The following is a 16,404-nucleotide window of genomic DNA, read 5'->3' as shown; positions in this document are numbered from 1 at the left end:
TCCGTAGCACCAGAACAATCTTCCAGGGCGCGCCATCTTCCAGAACTGAATTAGTTAGCATAGAAGAACACCTAACCAATACCAATCAGTGCAATCTGCAGTTGAATTAGTATAAAAAAATCAGTTCAGCCGCAAACATACAAAACCAATTTGGTACTCTATTTGAGGTAAGTCACCTGTAGCACCGCCGGGACGCCACCGGGCTACATGTCGCTCCATGGCGTGCACTATCCACTGGATAAATCTCTGCTTGTTACCTTCCATGCCGGTGGAGCCCCTCAGCGACTCCTCTAGCAGCAGCTCGCCGTCGCTGGCGGTGAAGCCGGGGCTATTGCGGATCATGTCGAAGGAGGCTCCAGCGGAGGGTCTTGTACTGCATGCCGAAGGACGGGCCAACCTGAAAGTCACGCGTGCAGAAGAACTTGAGGAGGACGGCGGCCGTGGTCTCTCGCCCTGGTCGGCAGCAGGGGAAAACGAGGCCAGATTTGATTCACGGGAGCACAACTGCGGTTTCTGGGATTAGGGAGATAGGGGGGGATTTGCAAAAAGAATCACTGGTTTAATCTGGACGCGGGCATGTAATTGCAAATTGGCTTTCCACTTAACATGAGTCGCAGGATTTGGTTTTGCGGCTGAGATTATCGGGATGCAGGGATGCACGAAGCAGTAGGATGCATAAGATATGACGCCATATATGATAAGCATTTGATGTAATTTATGGTGGCACATCGTCTGCTGGCGAAGTAGTTCTACCGACATACTCAGATTTGCTATTTAATAAATTCTGTGAACCACAATTTTTATTAAGATTATTAAATTGCTAGATTATTTTTTTGAAAATTGCTAGATTAAGATTTAGATCTTAGTATAACGCTTCATTGTTTGAAAATTTATTTCAATATTTTTTATTTTAAAAAACAAACTACTTTTTTTTCGGACTTCTGATAAACTAAAAAAGACGGATTTCATGAAAAATCACACAAATCATGAAAAACAGTGGTGGTAACTTATGATATGATGAAATATATACATAGTAAACATAAAAAATAAAATAATACACGCGTGTAGTAAGTATGATTACGTACTTGTGAAGAAATCTCAAGATTTTGGTAAGTCCAAATACATTTGTTTTGTAAAAGTAGGCTCCAAGAAATCTCCACCAATTATTTTGAAGAAATTTCACTTGCACTGTTTTATTCTTGAACATCAGCGATCCTTCAATCGTGATTTTGGATAAAGTCAGGCCCGGTCCTGAGATTTTAGGGGCCCGGGGCGAACATAGAGCTAGGGCCCTTTAGTATAAATCAAAATGAAATGAAAAATTAAAATGTTCATATGCAATGTATTACCTGTTTTTAAGATAATATATTGTTACTACATCATGTGCGGCGCCCGGCGCCGCGAGGAAATAAAAAGCTACAATATGTTATGAATAAAACACAGCCTCACGGTACGATTGTCACCTGTGGGTGTGACGTGGAATATGACAGTACTACCGACTCTAGATAGTGGCTCATATTCTCAATCATGATACGAACACTTATTATTGTAGAGGTACTTGTGAATTTTCATCTTACCAATTGCATTTATTAACAAAACTTAGACAATCTCTGTTCCTAACAGGTTGGTAAACAGTTAAAAATCTGAAGGCATATGCTTCAGTGGTCCGTCAACTCCGAAACTCACTAGCGCTGAAAACAAAAGGACAGCTGAGATTTACCGATACTTCTTAAATATTGAAAACATGATGGCTGAGATTTGCCCACACCCCTTTGAGTTATATGAGTTTGATTTCGGATGGACCACCATGAAGCAGGCCTCAGTTCTGAAACGTTGAACATTTTTCTCAAATTCATGAAATTTGTTGTTGGGGCCCTCCATTACATTGACTGATTTCTTCTTCGCTGCAGTCAAACGCCCTCTCTCCTTTGCTATTAACTCAACCAAATACCCCATCTAAACCCATGGAAAGCCATGCCCTATGTGATTGCATATAACAGAAAATGAGATCTTTGTACTAGTCCATGTCCATACCATTAGTTTTCCCCTACAATTTAGTCTCACGGTGTCCTAATTTTTACATCTACATATCCCCATTGACCAAAAAAATATCCCCATTGACCAAAAGAGAACGAAAGGAGCAGCCATACCTTGTGATTTTGAACCGTGGTATTTGCATTTTCTGCTCGGTTGGAACCTTTTTATTGCTGGAACTATTCCATTGGAACCTGAAGCTCATCCCGGCGACTCGACCCCGTCCCTTCCCTCAAGCCAGCACCCAGCCGCCATGATTATTTTGGAAGATGCGATCGTGATGCGGAGATTAATCGTTGGCCAATATCTTTTCTCATGCGGGCCCTTCCGTGTGTGCCTTCAAGTCCAAGAGTGAAGAGACCAAGGCCGTCATGTGCGCTCTCTAGGTCCAGGCCCTTCAGTAGTTGCTGTAACATTTTGTTTTCACGAATGTGTAGGCGACGAAGCCTTCTCATGCCATAGTCTTTAAATCTAGCGAAGGGCCCCTAAGTTTCACGGGCCCAGGGCGGTCGCCCCTCCCGCCCTGCCCCAGGGCCGGGCCTGGATAAAGTGGCAAATGTGGTGCCCATGACCATCCAAAAAATCTTCCTATAAATACCAATGTGCTCCTTTCTAACCCTAGCCGCCGGCTGCTGTAGTCCTCAGTCCTCACCATCCTTCCTCCTCCTCCTCCTGCTCCTCCTCCTCTCACAGCTATTGGGAGACACTGCAAGGCAAACCCCGCGTGGTGCCGGCGGCGCCGAAGATTTCTCCACGGGCGATGACCTCCCTCTCCCGACGGTGCGGGTGATGGCATCGAGCATCAGCGGTGGCGCAATGTTGCGGCCTTCCAGCGACGATCTTAGTGCGTCGACAATGGAGGTGGAGCTCCTCTGCCTGGTGGTGGTGGCCCCATGGCTGCGGCGACCTATCTTCCCAAATAAGTGTACCTTTTGACTTTTGTTCTAAATTAAATAACTTCAAATTTGATAAACCTTTTATAAACAAGCAACATGTAGCATCAAATTGATATATTATGAAACTACGTTTTATTACATATCAGGTGATACTGATTCGGTGTCATAAATTCTGCTACTTTTAAAAGTTAGACAAATTTTAATAAGTACTAATTTTGTGTCATAAATTCTGCTATTTTTTAAAAGTTGATCCAATATTAATAAATTTGATTTCAGACAAATGCTACAAGTACACTTATTCGCAGATTGAGGAAGTATATTCTAATGCATCCGTTTCAAAATATAAAATGCTTTGGTACGCTAAAATAGCCTACTAAAATATCTTATATTTTAGAACATATGTAATAATTCAATGAAATTATATCCTCTCGAGCTCAGTTAATTTTAATCAGTGGTTTATATGCTGGCCTTATTTTGTAAAATTGTTGTGCACAAGTAGTTTAAAGGAACTATCCTTGTTTGGCAAACCATATTGTAGTAATTAACCATATTATAGAACAACAGAAAGCACACACTAGTAGAAACCAACCCATTAGTCCCCAAATACTTTGACCCGGGACTAATGGGTCTTTAGTCCCGGTTCTGCTGGTGAACCGAGACTAATGCTCGGGGCAACCAGGGCTATGGTGGGCTGCGTCCAGGGCAAGAACCTTTAATCCCGGTTGGGGACACCAACCGGGACTAAAGGGTACCAACCGGGACTAAAGGGTACCCTTTAGTCCCGGTTGGTGTCCCCAATCGGGATTAAAGGTTTTTTTTTTCTGATTTTTGGCTCCCCACGCACCTCCACCCCCCCTGGATCACCTTTTTTAGCACTGTAAAATAGAAAATAAAATGATAGAAAATTCAAAAAAATAAAATGTTTTCAGATTCTTGTATGTTATGCAACCTAGTATTAGGGAAAATTAACAAATTTGAATCTTCACTTTTTTTGCAAAAAGTTTTGAAAAAATGGTAAAACCGCAACAATTTTTGCATACGACGTCGAAAAAAACGTATACTATATCAAAATGATCGTGGGAAAAAGTTACGTCCGAATTCACCCGGGTTTACCCGATTAGCCAATTTTTAGATTCTCAAAATTCCAAATGGAAATTCAAAAGTAGGAAGATTTTAGTTTTTGCTATAAATTACGGATTTTATATATTTTATTATTATTTTACAACCTAAAATTAATAATTGCATCCTGCATAAAGATTACTATCATTTTTACCCAATTTTTAGATTTTCAAATTTTTAGGTTTTAGGTTTGGAAAAAAATTAATTAATTAATAAAATTTAAAATAATACAAATTAAAAAGTTAATGTTTATTTATTTATTCAAGATTATTATTACATCATTACTTTTGTTTATTAAAAAAATTATTTGAAATTCAAACAATAAAGAAATGTGACATCGATCAACATGTTAATAGGATTGATATGATACTACAATCACATACATGCGCGCGAAGCACTTGGATGCGGAACATGATGGAACTCAGAAGTTAAGCGTGCTAGTGCTAGAGTAGTGGGAGGATGGATGACCGAGTGGGAAGTTTGACCACGAGTATGTAATTTGACTAGAGATAAGTGTAGTTAGAGATAGAGACTAAACTATGCAAATAACTGAAATAGTAGAAATTCTGAAAAATAGAAAAAAAGTAGTGAAAAATAATTAGAAACCCAAATGAATTAAAAAAATTAACTCAAAATAGCCTTTAGTCCCGGTTCGTGTTACAAACCGGGACTAAAAGTCCTTCGCCCCGGCGCATGCCAGCCGCCCACGTGGCAGGGCCTTTAGTCCCGGTTCGTAAGCAACCGGGACTAAAGGGGGGACCTTTAGTCGCGCATAATTAGTCCCAGTTGCGCAACCGGGATTAATGGCCCTTGCGAACCGGGACTAATGTCCCTTTTTCTACTAGTGACAGTGCAGTGCGATGCATACTTTTCTTATAGTTCTCGATTAGCAAGGCAACTCATTTCTATACCAACATCACATGGCCAAACACAAAACACATAAAAAAGGTTTAATTCAAAGAAATTACCATAATACACCATGCCACCAAACATGCCTTAATTTGGTGTGTATAGCTTAGTAAAATGTGTGCGAGCACATGCACGGACAACACTAGATTATGTCCGAAATATTAAAGCATAGAGATTATGAGCTTGATGAAAAGACGAGACTTTCAAATATTGAGTTTAGGGTTTAGAACTTAAGCTATGATCGTAGCCTGAAGATGGATCTTCGTAATGAATCTGAGGCTAGTTGTACTAAGAAGAAGTTTGAGTATAGTGGCGGAGCACAAGCTGAATGTGGGTGATAATATTGTAGCGGATTACTACACCCTCTTGATGTTTATTACAATTTCCAAAAATAAATAAGGGTCTTATTAGTTATAGAAGATCTTTAAATAATGACACAACTAGGAGAGTACTTGCACATTTTCATGACTAGGTAATACTAAGGGCCCGTTCGGTTTCAGAACCAGCTAGAATGGAATGAAACGGTTTCACGCCCGAAACCCATTCTCGTGTTCGGTTAGACAGAAAAATGGAATGGAACGGTTCCACGAAATGAAATATTCTATCTAGATGCGGAATGCACTCGTCCGGCCAAATCGGCCGGACCGAGTGGAACGGGCCGCTTTCCTCTCTCTCACCTCTCCCTAATCCTCTCTCTCTCATCCCTAATCTCTCTCTCTCACCTCGTGCAGCCGGGCAGAGCAAGGCGCGGAGGCCGCCGGAGCCATGCGTGACGACCGGAGGTTGCTGGGCGGAGCGGGGCGCGTTGGCGCGGAGGTCGTCGGGCGCGGTGGCGCGGAGGTTGCCGAGCGCGGCGAGGTGGAACCGCTCGCTCGCGGCCAGGGGCAGCCCTCCTCTCCTCCGTGCTCGCGGCCAGGGGCGGCGGCGCCACGGCCGGGCCAGGCGCAGCCCTCCCCCTGCTCCTCCATGCTTGCCGAGGCGTGGTGGCCGGCGCTCCTCCTTGTTCCTCTCCAGGCCATTAGGCTAATTAATTGCTATGTTAGGCTAATTAATTCCATGTTACATCTGGTTCCATTCTACTCTTTCTCAAACCAACCGAACAAGAAAATGGAACAGAATGAGATGCGGTTCCATTCCATTCCACCCGGTCTGAAAAACGAACAGACCCTAAGGGAATTGACTGTGGGGTGGAACTGCTCACGAGGGGTTCTATGTAAAGTCCATTATGGTCTGCGGGCGTGTGTTTGCAAAATGCATAGACCAGACGTGGGAGGTCCTGTTTTTGCAAAATGCCGTACTGTTGGAATTCAGGTCGTCTCTGACAAATATCAAAACCAAAAAAGGGCCCCTCAATTAATTAATCTAATAATTTAAAAACTATAATGTGTATCTATACCGCTGTACGCTAGATCTAGAAGACTAGGAACAGCTAAAAGCTATGAATGGGGAAAATGCAGAGTCTCTCTTCTACAAACAAGAGGAGCCGACGACGTTGTTGTGGGCGTCGAGCGGAACGAACGCTAGCGCGGCGAGGGCGGCGAGCAGGCAGACGGGCAGGAGCAGCAGCGAGAGCGGTGGCGGGGGCAGCGGCGGCAGCACGAGCGGCAGGAAGGCGAGCGAGGCGGCCGCCCAGAGGAAGACCATGAGCAGCTGGATGGTGAAGCTGCCCGGCGCCGGCGGCGTTCTCTGGCATCTCGTCCCCCCGCTAAGCTGCTGATTCTGCCTCCGCTCCGTGAACGGCACCAGCTCCGGTGTCTGCATTCGCCTGTGGTGGGCTGTGCTTCCCCTCGTCGCTCTCCTCTCCATCTTCTAGGTTGGGCCAGAATTGTATCGCGCCAAAATTGATGTCTTGTTCCTCCGGTGGAATGGGATACGGAACGCCAAAATTGAGAGACAGACCGAGCCGCGGATCGCAGAGCAGCTGTCAAGGTACCCGAAGGCCTTTGTCTGATCGGTCGAAGACTAGAGGAGTCCTAGCCTGGAGCCCTGGAGGGAGGAGGCTGCAACAAGCACTCTAGATTGCTGGAAGGGCGGACTGGAGATGGTTGTTGGGGGAACGACTTATATAAGAAAGCGCGCGCGGCGTTTGCTCTGCCTGCTTCGGAGCAGGTTCTTTGAACAGCGTGAGTGAGAGTGACGATGAGATCGCGGCATAGGGTCTTTGGTGCCGTACGACGAAAATCAACTTTGGGGATCGCGGCAGCGGTGACGTTGAGATCTCGGAGCAGCAGGTTCAGTGCATCTGAGGCGTGGATCGATGCATGTGGGGGGCAATAGTAAGCTCAAGTCTGCCATTTGCGGCGCGTAAACCACGACTGGAGGTACATAACCATAACGGCAACTGACGCGCGCATCTGACCAGCCAAGTGCCCCGTCGGTGGTCGTCCTCTCCTTCGGTGCTGCCGCTCGGTCGGCCGACAGCTTGCCGCCGGCGCGCGGCGCAGCTTCAGTGTTCGTCCTCTGTAGAACCCGCCCTGGGACAAATCGTCCGTACGGTACAGTATGCCCTGACTCGTCCCTGTCGCTTTCCTACTTCTGGACTTCTGGTCACTTCGTCCATTACTTTAGTTGATGATCGACGAGGCAGCATGTGATAATCGTGGTACTTGAAACTATGATTGGCGACGTCAGTCTGTGTGCACTTTCAAGCGTGTATGGCAGTTTTTCTGCTATTTATCTACTTTGCATGCCTGATGCAGTAATGTATCAAAATTTAGGTCTATCTGTTTGCTGAAAGTTAGCTAAAATCCTACTCCGGATGTTCACTAATATAAGACGTTTTGGCAATTTAGCTTGCCAAAACTTCTTATACTAGTGAACAGAGGAACTAACAAAGATGTTGGCGAATAGAATAGGTACGATAATACATAAGGTGGTTGTACACGCTCAGATAACTTTTATTAAGGACAGACACATCATGGGGGACGTTTTGCTACTACATGAGACTGTCCATGACATCCATCATATGAGCCTGTCAATGCTCGAGGTGCTTTTCAAATTTGGTTTTAGTAAAACATATGAGAAGCTCGACCTCTTTGATGTTGGAGATTTGGTGCACATGAGCATATATATGATAAATTTTCCGTGTTGGTGTTCTCTATCACACTAGTGGAAAAGAGGGCTTTAGTCCCGGTTGCGCAACCGGAACTAACCCCGCCGCCCTCAGTACCGGTTGAAATATAAAGTAGGACTAAAAGGTCCTCCACGTGGTGCGACCAGGAGGCTCGGGGTGGGGAGCTTTAGTTCCGGTTCGTATTACGAACCGAGACTAATGGTCAAGCGCAAGGGCAACCATTTCTCTACCGCGACAGAGGTTAACAGTTTTATATTTTTTATTCAAATTTGCATGCATACATCATTCAAGATACCACAACATCGTCATGAATATATAGACATCGTCATGAAATACAATGCACGTAATGCATATTACAATAAAAAAAAGTCGATCCTCTTTACGATCTCTATTATCTATCCCTAATGTCTAAATATAAAATCTCGATGGTATTCTCCATTTGGAGCTATAACTGATAGAAGAGTGTCCACCGATAGAAGAGTGTCCCGCACGCGTCCCATTTAATTTTAAAAAAGGAGATCAATATATATGAATGAAACTCAACACAATTGATGGTAATAAAATAAGATTGTAAAATATTGTTTACGTGCATGAAGGGAAAATATAATTCTTTCCGCCCCCGATGACAGACCATCTCGCGAATGAACTCGCAGACGTAGTATCCACATAAATTATTCCCAGCAACCTGCTTCAAACACTTTACGAAAATATGTTCGATCAAACTAATAATCAAGCATGATAATGCATGGTATTGAAACAAAAAATCAAAGAGATTCATGGACATAGCTATAGTACTACTTACAGCGCGCTTGAAATGTAAGATCCATTTTCCATTCACCGCTAGAAGTCTTGATGAACCGTTTCCTAACCCTGACCGGCAAAGAAAAGTGGTAAAGAAGTTGTTTTTCGATAAAGGAAATATATTAATATCAAAAGATACCAATTACACCCAGTCTCTGCAACAACGCCCCACCCTAATAGCAGTACGGATGGACACAGCCAAAAAAGAGAAAAGAAATCTAAGAAATAAAAGTCCCGCTATAGCCTTCTAGACCTAGCAACAGCAATACAACCACCACCGTGACAACACACTACAAGAAAAACCACCCTACAACAACACTTGATTTACAACCCTTTGGATATGCGTTGCAAAATTTTAGCTTAGATACATATATATCCGCTGCCCCTGCATCCGTTCCATAACACGCGATTAGTTGGAAAAGGTGGAAAAGCGCGCGTGTTGAAAATTTTAGATCCCGCAGCAGGAGCTATTGGCGCCTACACAAAAAATAAGTTTTTGGCTTTGCCTACATGAAAATTCCTCTTATATATGCAGCTGGGCCCATGACCGAGGGAATTTCTACCTTATATCTATCTACTCCCATCCTCTACGAGGTCCTACAACTGCAATCCAGATCTTGCTAGTCCGATCTACTAGACTCTTGCACGCCGCCTCCCACCGCCGAGACCCTCCCCTCCTCCGCACATCTCCTGCTCCTCCTCATCCCGGGCATCATCTTCTCGTTCGCCCTCATCGTCGTCTCGAGAGGAATATGACGGTCCTCATCGTTGGCCATCTGGGCCGCGGATCGGCATGCCTCTCACTCCTTGGACAGCGGATGTACTGATGGGGTCGCTGCACCTGCAGTCTAGTAGGCCGTTAGATTCCACGCCGGTGTAACCAGGCAATACAGGTAGGAAGATGCTCCTGATATTGGTGTTTCTCTAATCTGTACAGGCAGGAAGACGCAGCAGGGCTAGGTGTGGTGGATCTGTACTGCTTCTAACGGAGGTTTGATTAATAGTAGTGATGTTCGGTTTGAAACTACACTGGTGATTTTGTTTTACAAGCAATACACGATGTGTCCATCATGTAGTAACCTGTTTGATACTGGTTTTAGTCTGTGATCTGCTGGAGCAGGTGTGATTCTTTTTTTTCCATTCTGATCCCTAATCAATTGAATTAGTTTTTTGTCCTACAGCAAGAATAATATTTGGGTATAATCCCCGCATGTGTACTGGACGAACTTAACATCACGCGTTGGAGATTTAGGTCTGGTAGTAACTATGGGAGACGTGGAATTATGTGATTGTGTGCCTTGCATATTTTGTGCCCATGTGAGGTGGTTCAAGTTGCCAATTCATTGCTACTTTTAGCTAATATATTGTATTGTATTACCCCTCTTAGGTTTCTTGTCCTCACGTATGGATAATTGAAGCCAGAAATAACCAATTGTAATCAGAAGACATGCGCGAAGGACTAAAGGTTTTTACTACCACAGATCGATTCAATTGTACTCCATTAAATAAATTTAGTGCCTTATGTGTGCAGCTTGCAGATTTCCTGGTCTACTATTATGATTGTGTGATCCATTCCTCGCTCTGTAGGTAAGCATGCTTTCGTTTGAAAAATGAACTTAGAAAAATGGTTATCTCCTGATTTTGGCATGTACAGACATCTTATATTTTTGATAGAAAATGATTTGCTTATTAATATTTTAAATAATATGCATACCGTAAATGTTAAATGCTTCGTATATGCAGCTTTAATACTTTCAGTTCTTTTTAAGGAGGAATTGGATAGATTTATTTCTTCAACCTTTACTTACATGGCTTCTTTGTTCACAGTAGATTACTAAAGCCGGTTGGAGCTAGGCAGGCCACCAGCAAGTGAAGCATTACTTGTCGCTATATCCTAATGTGTACGACTCTTTTTATCTATTACACTTTTCTTTGTGTATATGGTCAACCAGTGCAATGCAAGGGTCCTTGTCTAAGCTTCTTGCCTATGCTCCTGTGATCTAGATGTACAGACTGCAGAACATAACCGTGCGCAGCAAACAGTTGATATTTGGTTTGCAGATTGAGTACCTGCATCATTTTTTTAGAATGCAAGTAGTTTGTAAGTGACTGGTTAGTAGTACTTCTGTTGTCAAAAAATTCTGCCCGATTCTCCTGGATAGAGGTATTCTGTCCACCTTAAAGTTTATTGTGAAAATTAATGATACAAATATTGCAGGCAATGAAATATTGTTAATTGAACAACTTGACATACAATTGATTATTGGAAACATTTCACTTGGGGCACATTTTAGTAGTTCAAATAGTTTTCCGGGTCAATGATTGGCTTATGTATCTAATAAGTCATTATGGTTCTATGTTATATGTTTTTCCATAAAGTTATTTTGGTTTTATTAATTTAAATTGTGAACACACATTTTATATAAGTAGTACTTAACCTACTTAATTTTCCGCTGCAGGAGGTAAACTTAAAAAGACTACTGTATGGTCAACTTCCATATATCAAGAATCCAACGAGGAGGAGGCATGGAGAAGGCAAACAAATGATTTCACTTTATTTCTAGGTTTTGTTTGATTAAAAAAATGTGTCCGGATAGCTAGATAAATTAGTGTTCAATGTTCATTTTCTATCAGGTTGATGTATGTAACTCAGATTGTGTTTTCGAATTTCATTGAATAAAGCTTTATGATTTATTTATAATTATCCTTGAGTTAAGATTGATGTGTTTCTTAAATTGTAACAAAATAGTATCCTTGTAAAATCTGAAGTTCAAGTGTCATTTAGAAGAACGGGAAGAGTGTCAAAACTGATTTGTCGTTATAAAATTATATCTATAAACTATATAGCTGCATGGCAATTCCAGTAGGGTAGACAACAATGTATAAAATTGTTGCTAGCTCTGTTTCTATTCGTTGCTATCTACCAACGCCCATGTTACCAACAGACCTATATGCGTTGCATTGTACCCTTGCAACACCCAAAAACGCAACGCATCTTTATTCGTTGGTAGAGGCGCTAGCAACGCCTAAATAGACATTTAGATACAGATAAATGTGTTGTTGTAGGAGGGGTTCTGTTGTAGTGACACCTGAAGTACAGACTCTCCAAAAGCGACGCCTCCAAGAAGGAAACAGTGCACCAGCGCCGTCGTCGCCCGACCAAAGATCTTAGGATTTCTCCCTGAAGATAGTCCCCACTCTCAAAACAATGCCTCCAACAAGAACATTGCCAGGCACAACCAGTTAAGGCCAGACCTTGGGTTTTCACCCTGAGAGGTAACACTCCGAACTTCCCCTGTGCTGCCGCCGCCACATCCATACCACTGCTGCAAGCCCTGAACGCCAAGCAGATCCCTCAACATCACGTTGACTCAAACCTCCTTTAGTCAGTCCACCAATCCGGCCTTCATGATATTCCTTCTTCTGACTTCACCATGGACCAAAAAGTCACCAGATGTCAACACAGAATATAGCTTCACGGCGCTCCCTCCGGAACCAAACGGTCGGAATAAAAACATGGGTGCGCGCGACCGAATACCATCCGATCCAGCAAACTGCAGGCAAAATATGCACTGTTCCATTCGCCAGCGGAGCTTTCCGGAATTCATCTCTCCAGCCAGATCAAAGCAAACTGACCTCCGGTAGATCTTCATCTTCGCTTGCGAGAAACCCGAGGACCGCCACCTAAAACAAAGCAAGACCAGCAGCCCCCACGCCACCAGTCCCTCCTGCCGGATCACCAGGGAAGAAGACGGCGGCGCGGATCATGCGTACCACCGCTGAAACGTCACCGGGGGCGGAGGCCGCCACCGCTCCACCGAATCCTCCATGGCTACCGACGGAGAGCATCAGGCCCCGGCCAAGTAGACGTGCCGCCCGGCTTCCTCCACTGGCGCTTCATCACCTCCCATGGAACGCCACCGTGGAAACCCTCTCCTCCCCCTCGTCGTTCGACGGAAGGGGCGCCACCACCGCCGCCGTGGCCGAGGCCGGGGCCGGGGCTGTGGCCGGACCGGGGCCGAAGCCGGGGCCAAGGCCAAGGCCGGGGCCGGGGCCGAGGCCGGCAACAGCGGCAGCTGAGGTGCGGCGATCCGGGGGAGGCTGCTCGGAGCGGGGCGGGTAGATCCTCCGCCGCCGCCCGGGAGGGGGGCGGGAGAGGAGGGGGGCGGGAGAGGAGGAGGCGGCGGCTAGGTTAGAGGTGGTCAAAGGATCTGCTGAGAGGAAGATGGGAGCCGAGCTGTAGATTCGTGTTGGTACTGATCTGCTCTAACCTTTTCAATTGCTTGATATCAGGATATGAACATAAGCTGCTGGTACATGGCGATAATGATTGAAATTACCTCTGGAGCATTGCACTCAGGTCCGCCCATTGCCCATGGTCTTTACGTTTCGTGTCCATGAGAAGTACTACTCCTTTGTCAAGCTGAATGATTAGCAGAATATAGTGAAAGTTGTGTCGAGGGTGTCTTGATTGAATAAATGAAATAGTTCTTCAAACTTAATGTTTATCTCCTCGTTTTCATGGAAGTAATGCTCATCTCTAATTCCCACTATGAGCATGATGTTTGACTCTCTACAGACTTGCATGTACCAGTCATGCAATTTTCGCATTTGTGTTTGTAGATGTGGAAGTTGGTCAAGTTTGACGAGAGGATACCCACATGTGTATCTGTATGCTAATTTTTATCCGTGGGGAAGTAACCTTCATATTGAACGGTTGTACCAACTTCTTTAGCCAACTGTGTGACTATTTCTTCCGTCTCTGGATCATCATAGGAGTGCACGATCAAGGAGGGTACCGATTGGTTTTCCTGTTCTCCGAGCTAAGCAATTGATTTCCCTTTTGCTAGTCTACTTCCATGCTGCTCAAAGTCCGCTCTCGAGGACCGTGTAATAGAGCGGTCATAATATGAGGCCAAATCAGCTAGCTTTGCTCGCGTCTCGGTAAAGTGCCTCACTGTATGCGGTGGTATATACTACTTTGGCGGGGGCTTCTTCGGTGCAAAATGCGCCTTCACCTCGGCAGCCACGATAGCGTCGTTTTGCTCATCTGTCCTCTCGTATGGTTACAGGGGAGGAGATTTCTTCACGATTGAGGATCTCTTCGCAGTTGTAGTACTTGCCGCTGGAGCGGCGGTACTTTTCCTATTTTTCCGATTCTACTTAGGCGGCGGAGTCTCCTGACGTGGAGGAGGCGGCGGAGTATTCTCACGGAGAGGAGACTGCGGAGGCGGCAGAGATGGCGGAGGCGGTAGAGAATGAGATGGAGGTGGCATTGGCTTCCAATTTGGAAGCACAATGTATTCCTTTCGCCATAGATAGGTGCCTCTAATGGCTTCTCCCAGTTCAGTCACATCCCCATCTTCACCTGCAGGGAAGTCAAGCTTCACAGACTCAAATCTAGCCATCACTTCATCCACCCCGACAATAGCATAGCCATCTGGAACCGGACGACAATGGTAAGTTGGTGTAGGTCCAGAACGTAAGACAAAGCCGACCTCCGCCTTCATGGTTGTGTTCACAACTTTAACATGCAGCTCACAATGTTAGCTCTCTGTGATATTATCCACGGGGCAGAGAGGAGCCAACATCACCGGATCATCATTAGTCAGGAGCTCCGTGGAAGCCACGCTGCTTTTACACTGGCATTATTGCGTGCTGGTAGCATCGAATGTAGGATCTTCATGTTGCAACTGAGATCGCTGGCTAAGTACTTCGTTGATTTATTCCTGTTGTGACCTTATTTGTTCCTGCTGCGACCTCAATGTTTATTCTATCTCAGCCATCTGGTCTGCTTCCCATTGCCTTTCTCCTCTCATGGCTATTATCAGGAAATCTCTTCCTTTCCTCGGGAAACCCAAACTTCCTTTCGTCCGTCGTATTCATGATTCCCAAGGGCGTGTGTCAGCTTGTCGTTCTCTCTTTCGGGGTGGAACTTCCCCTCCCGCACCTCCTTATGTGCAGTTTTAAGGGCTTCTGTACGTCTAATCCTAGAGGGCAGACAACCTTCTTCACTTCGTACATACTGGCAGACAATTCGTTACCCCTTGGAAGTTTCTTCCTAATTATTTTCAACAACCTTTCAAATTTCGAGTCAGTCACCCCATTCTCTGCCTTCCGTTGCAACAATTTCAGTGTGCTACCTAGCTTTTTATGGCCATCTTCGCAAGTTGGGTACAATAATTTGGTGTGATCCTCTAACATCTGGTCGAACTTCAACCTTTCCTTTTTAGTTTCGCAGTCTCTCTTTGCATCAGCAATGGCCCGACCAAGATTATCAGCAGGCTCATCTGATGCCTCTTGATCTTCTGCTTCCCCTGTTGTAGTATCAACCGTATTCAGGGAACATGAGATAGTTTTCATCATCCTATTCTTCTTCATTGTCTTACATCATAACTCTTCTTTCTTTGTGCTTGTTCCAACAATTGTAGTTGGGCATGAAACCGGACCGCATCAGGTGGGTGTGAAGGGTTTTCAAGGAAGAGTAATTTATCTTATTCTCACAGTTAACACATGGATAATACATAACACCATCCCGTTTGTTTTCCTCATCCACACGGATAATACTTTCAGGCCCGCAGGGAACTCGTTATGGTGTCGGTCACTGTACATCCATTGCCGATTCATCTGCATTATATAATTAAGTTTAACCATTACAGAACATCATGAATAGTGAAGAGGTGTATATAGTATATACACACATGCATTTTATCAATGACGGATGAAAGGATAAAGTTGTTAACCTTGGTCGAGAACGAAAAAAACAGGAGAAAGCTTAAGTATAGCTTGTTTTGTGTGAACTCAAGTGGCAAATGCTCTTAGGCATTTCATCGAGCACCTCTTGTGCATAAGAAGAGAGAGAAAATCATCATACACCTCTTGTGCTAAGAAGTGGAAAAAGCTAAGTGTGGCTCACTGATACGTCTCCAACGTATCTATAATTTCTTATGTTCCATGCTAATTTTATGACAATACCAACATGTTTTAGTCATACTTTATAATGTTTTTATGCATTTTCCGGGACTAACCTATTAACAAGATGCCGCAGTGCCAGTTCCTGTTTTCTGCTGTTTTTGGTTTCAGAAATCCTACACAGGAAATATTCTCGGAATTGGACGAAACAAAAGCCCACGGTCTTATTTTCCACGGAGCCTTCCAGAACACCGAAGAGGAGACGAAGAGGGGACGCGAGGCGGCCACACCATAGGGGGGCACGGCCCCACCCCTGGCCGCGCCGCCATATGGGGTGGGCCCCTCGGGCGTCCCCCGACTCTGCCCCTTCGCCTATATATTCCTTCCGTCGCGAAAACCCTATTACCGAGAGCCACGAGACGGGAAAAGTTCCAGAGACGCCACCGCCGTCAAACCCCATCTCGGGGGGTTCAGAAGATCGCCTCCAGCACCCTGCCGGAGAGGGGAATCATCACCGGAGGGCTCTACATCACCATGCCCGCCTCCGGACTGATGCGTGAGTAGTTCATCCTTGGACTACGGGTCCATAGCAATAGCTAGATGGTTGTCTTCTCCTCTTGTGCTATCATGTTTAGATCTTGTGAGCTGTCTATCATGATC

The 16,404-nt window shown here is 44.8% G+C and overlaps 1 protein-coding gene and 1 long non-coding RNA gene across 3 annotated transcripts; one reads left to right on the top strand and one right to left on the bottom strand.

The window, feature by feature from the left end:
• Nucleotides 1–6,310: 6,310 nt before the first annotated feature.
• On the bottom strand, nt 6,311–6,977 carry LOC127345124 (protein AUXIN-REGULATED GENE INVOLVED IN ORGAN SIZE). Its single transcript, XM_051371558.2, has one exon. It carries the CDS (start codon nt 6,762–6,764, stop codon nt 6,426–6,428), a length of 339 nt encoding a protein of 112 aa, XP_051227518.1. The 5' UTR covers nt 6,765–6,977; the 3' UTR covers nt 6,311–6,425.
• A 2,254-nt stretch (nt 6,978–9,231) lies between these two features.
• On the top strand, nt 9,232–11,527 carry LOC127345127 (uncharacterized). 2 transcript variants are annotated; one of them, XR_007878439.2, is made up of 4 exons: nt 9,232–10,297; nt 10,371–10,419; nt 10,660–10,733; nt 11,292–11,527. It is a non-coding gene; the product is annotated as an uncharacterized lncRNA (long non-coding RNA). The 2 variants fall into 2 exon arrangements; XR_007878438.2 differs by having other exon boundaries at nt 9,236–10,297; nt 10,663–10,733.
• Nucleotides 11,528–16,404: the final 4,877 nt, after the last annotated feature.

The sequence above is a fragment of the Lolium perenne genome, chromosome 3, assembly GCF_019359855.2.
Source record: "Lolium perenne isolate Kyuss_39 chromosome 3, Kyuss_2.0, whole genome shotgun sequence".
In the NCBI taxonomy this organism is placed as follows: Eukaryota; Viridiplantae; Streptophyta; class Magnoliopsida; order Poales; family Poaceae; genus Lolium; species Lolium perenne.
Note: the sequence above shows the minus strand (reverse complement) of the source record. Positions and strands in the feature narration are given on the sequence as shown.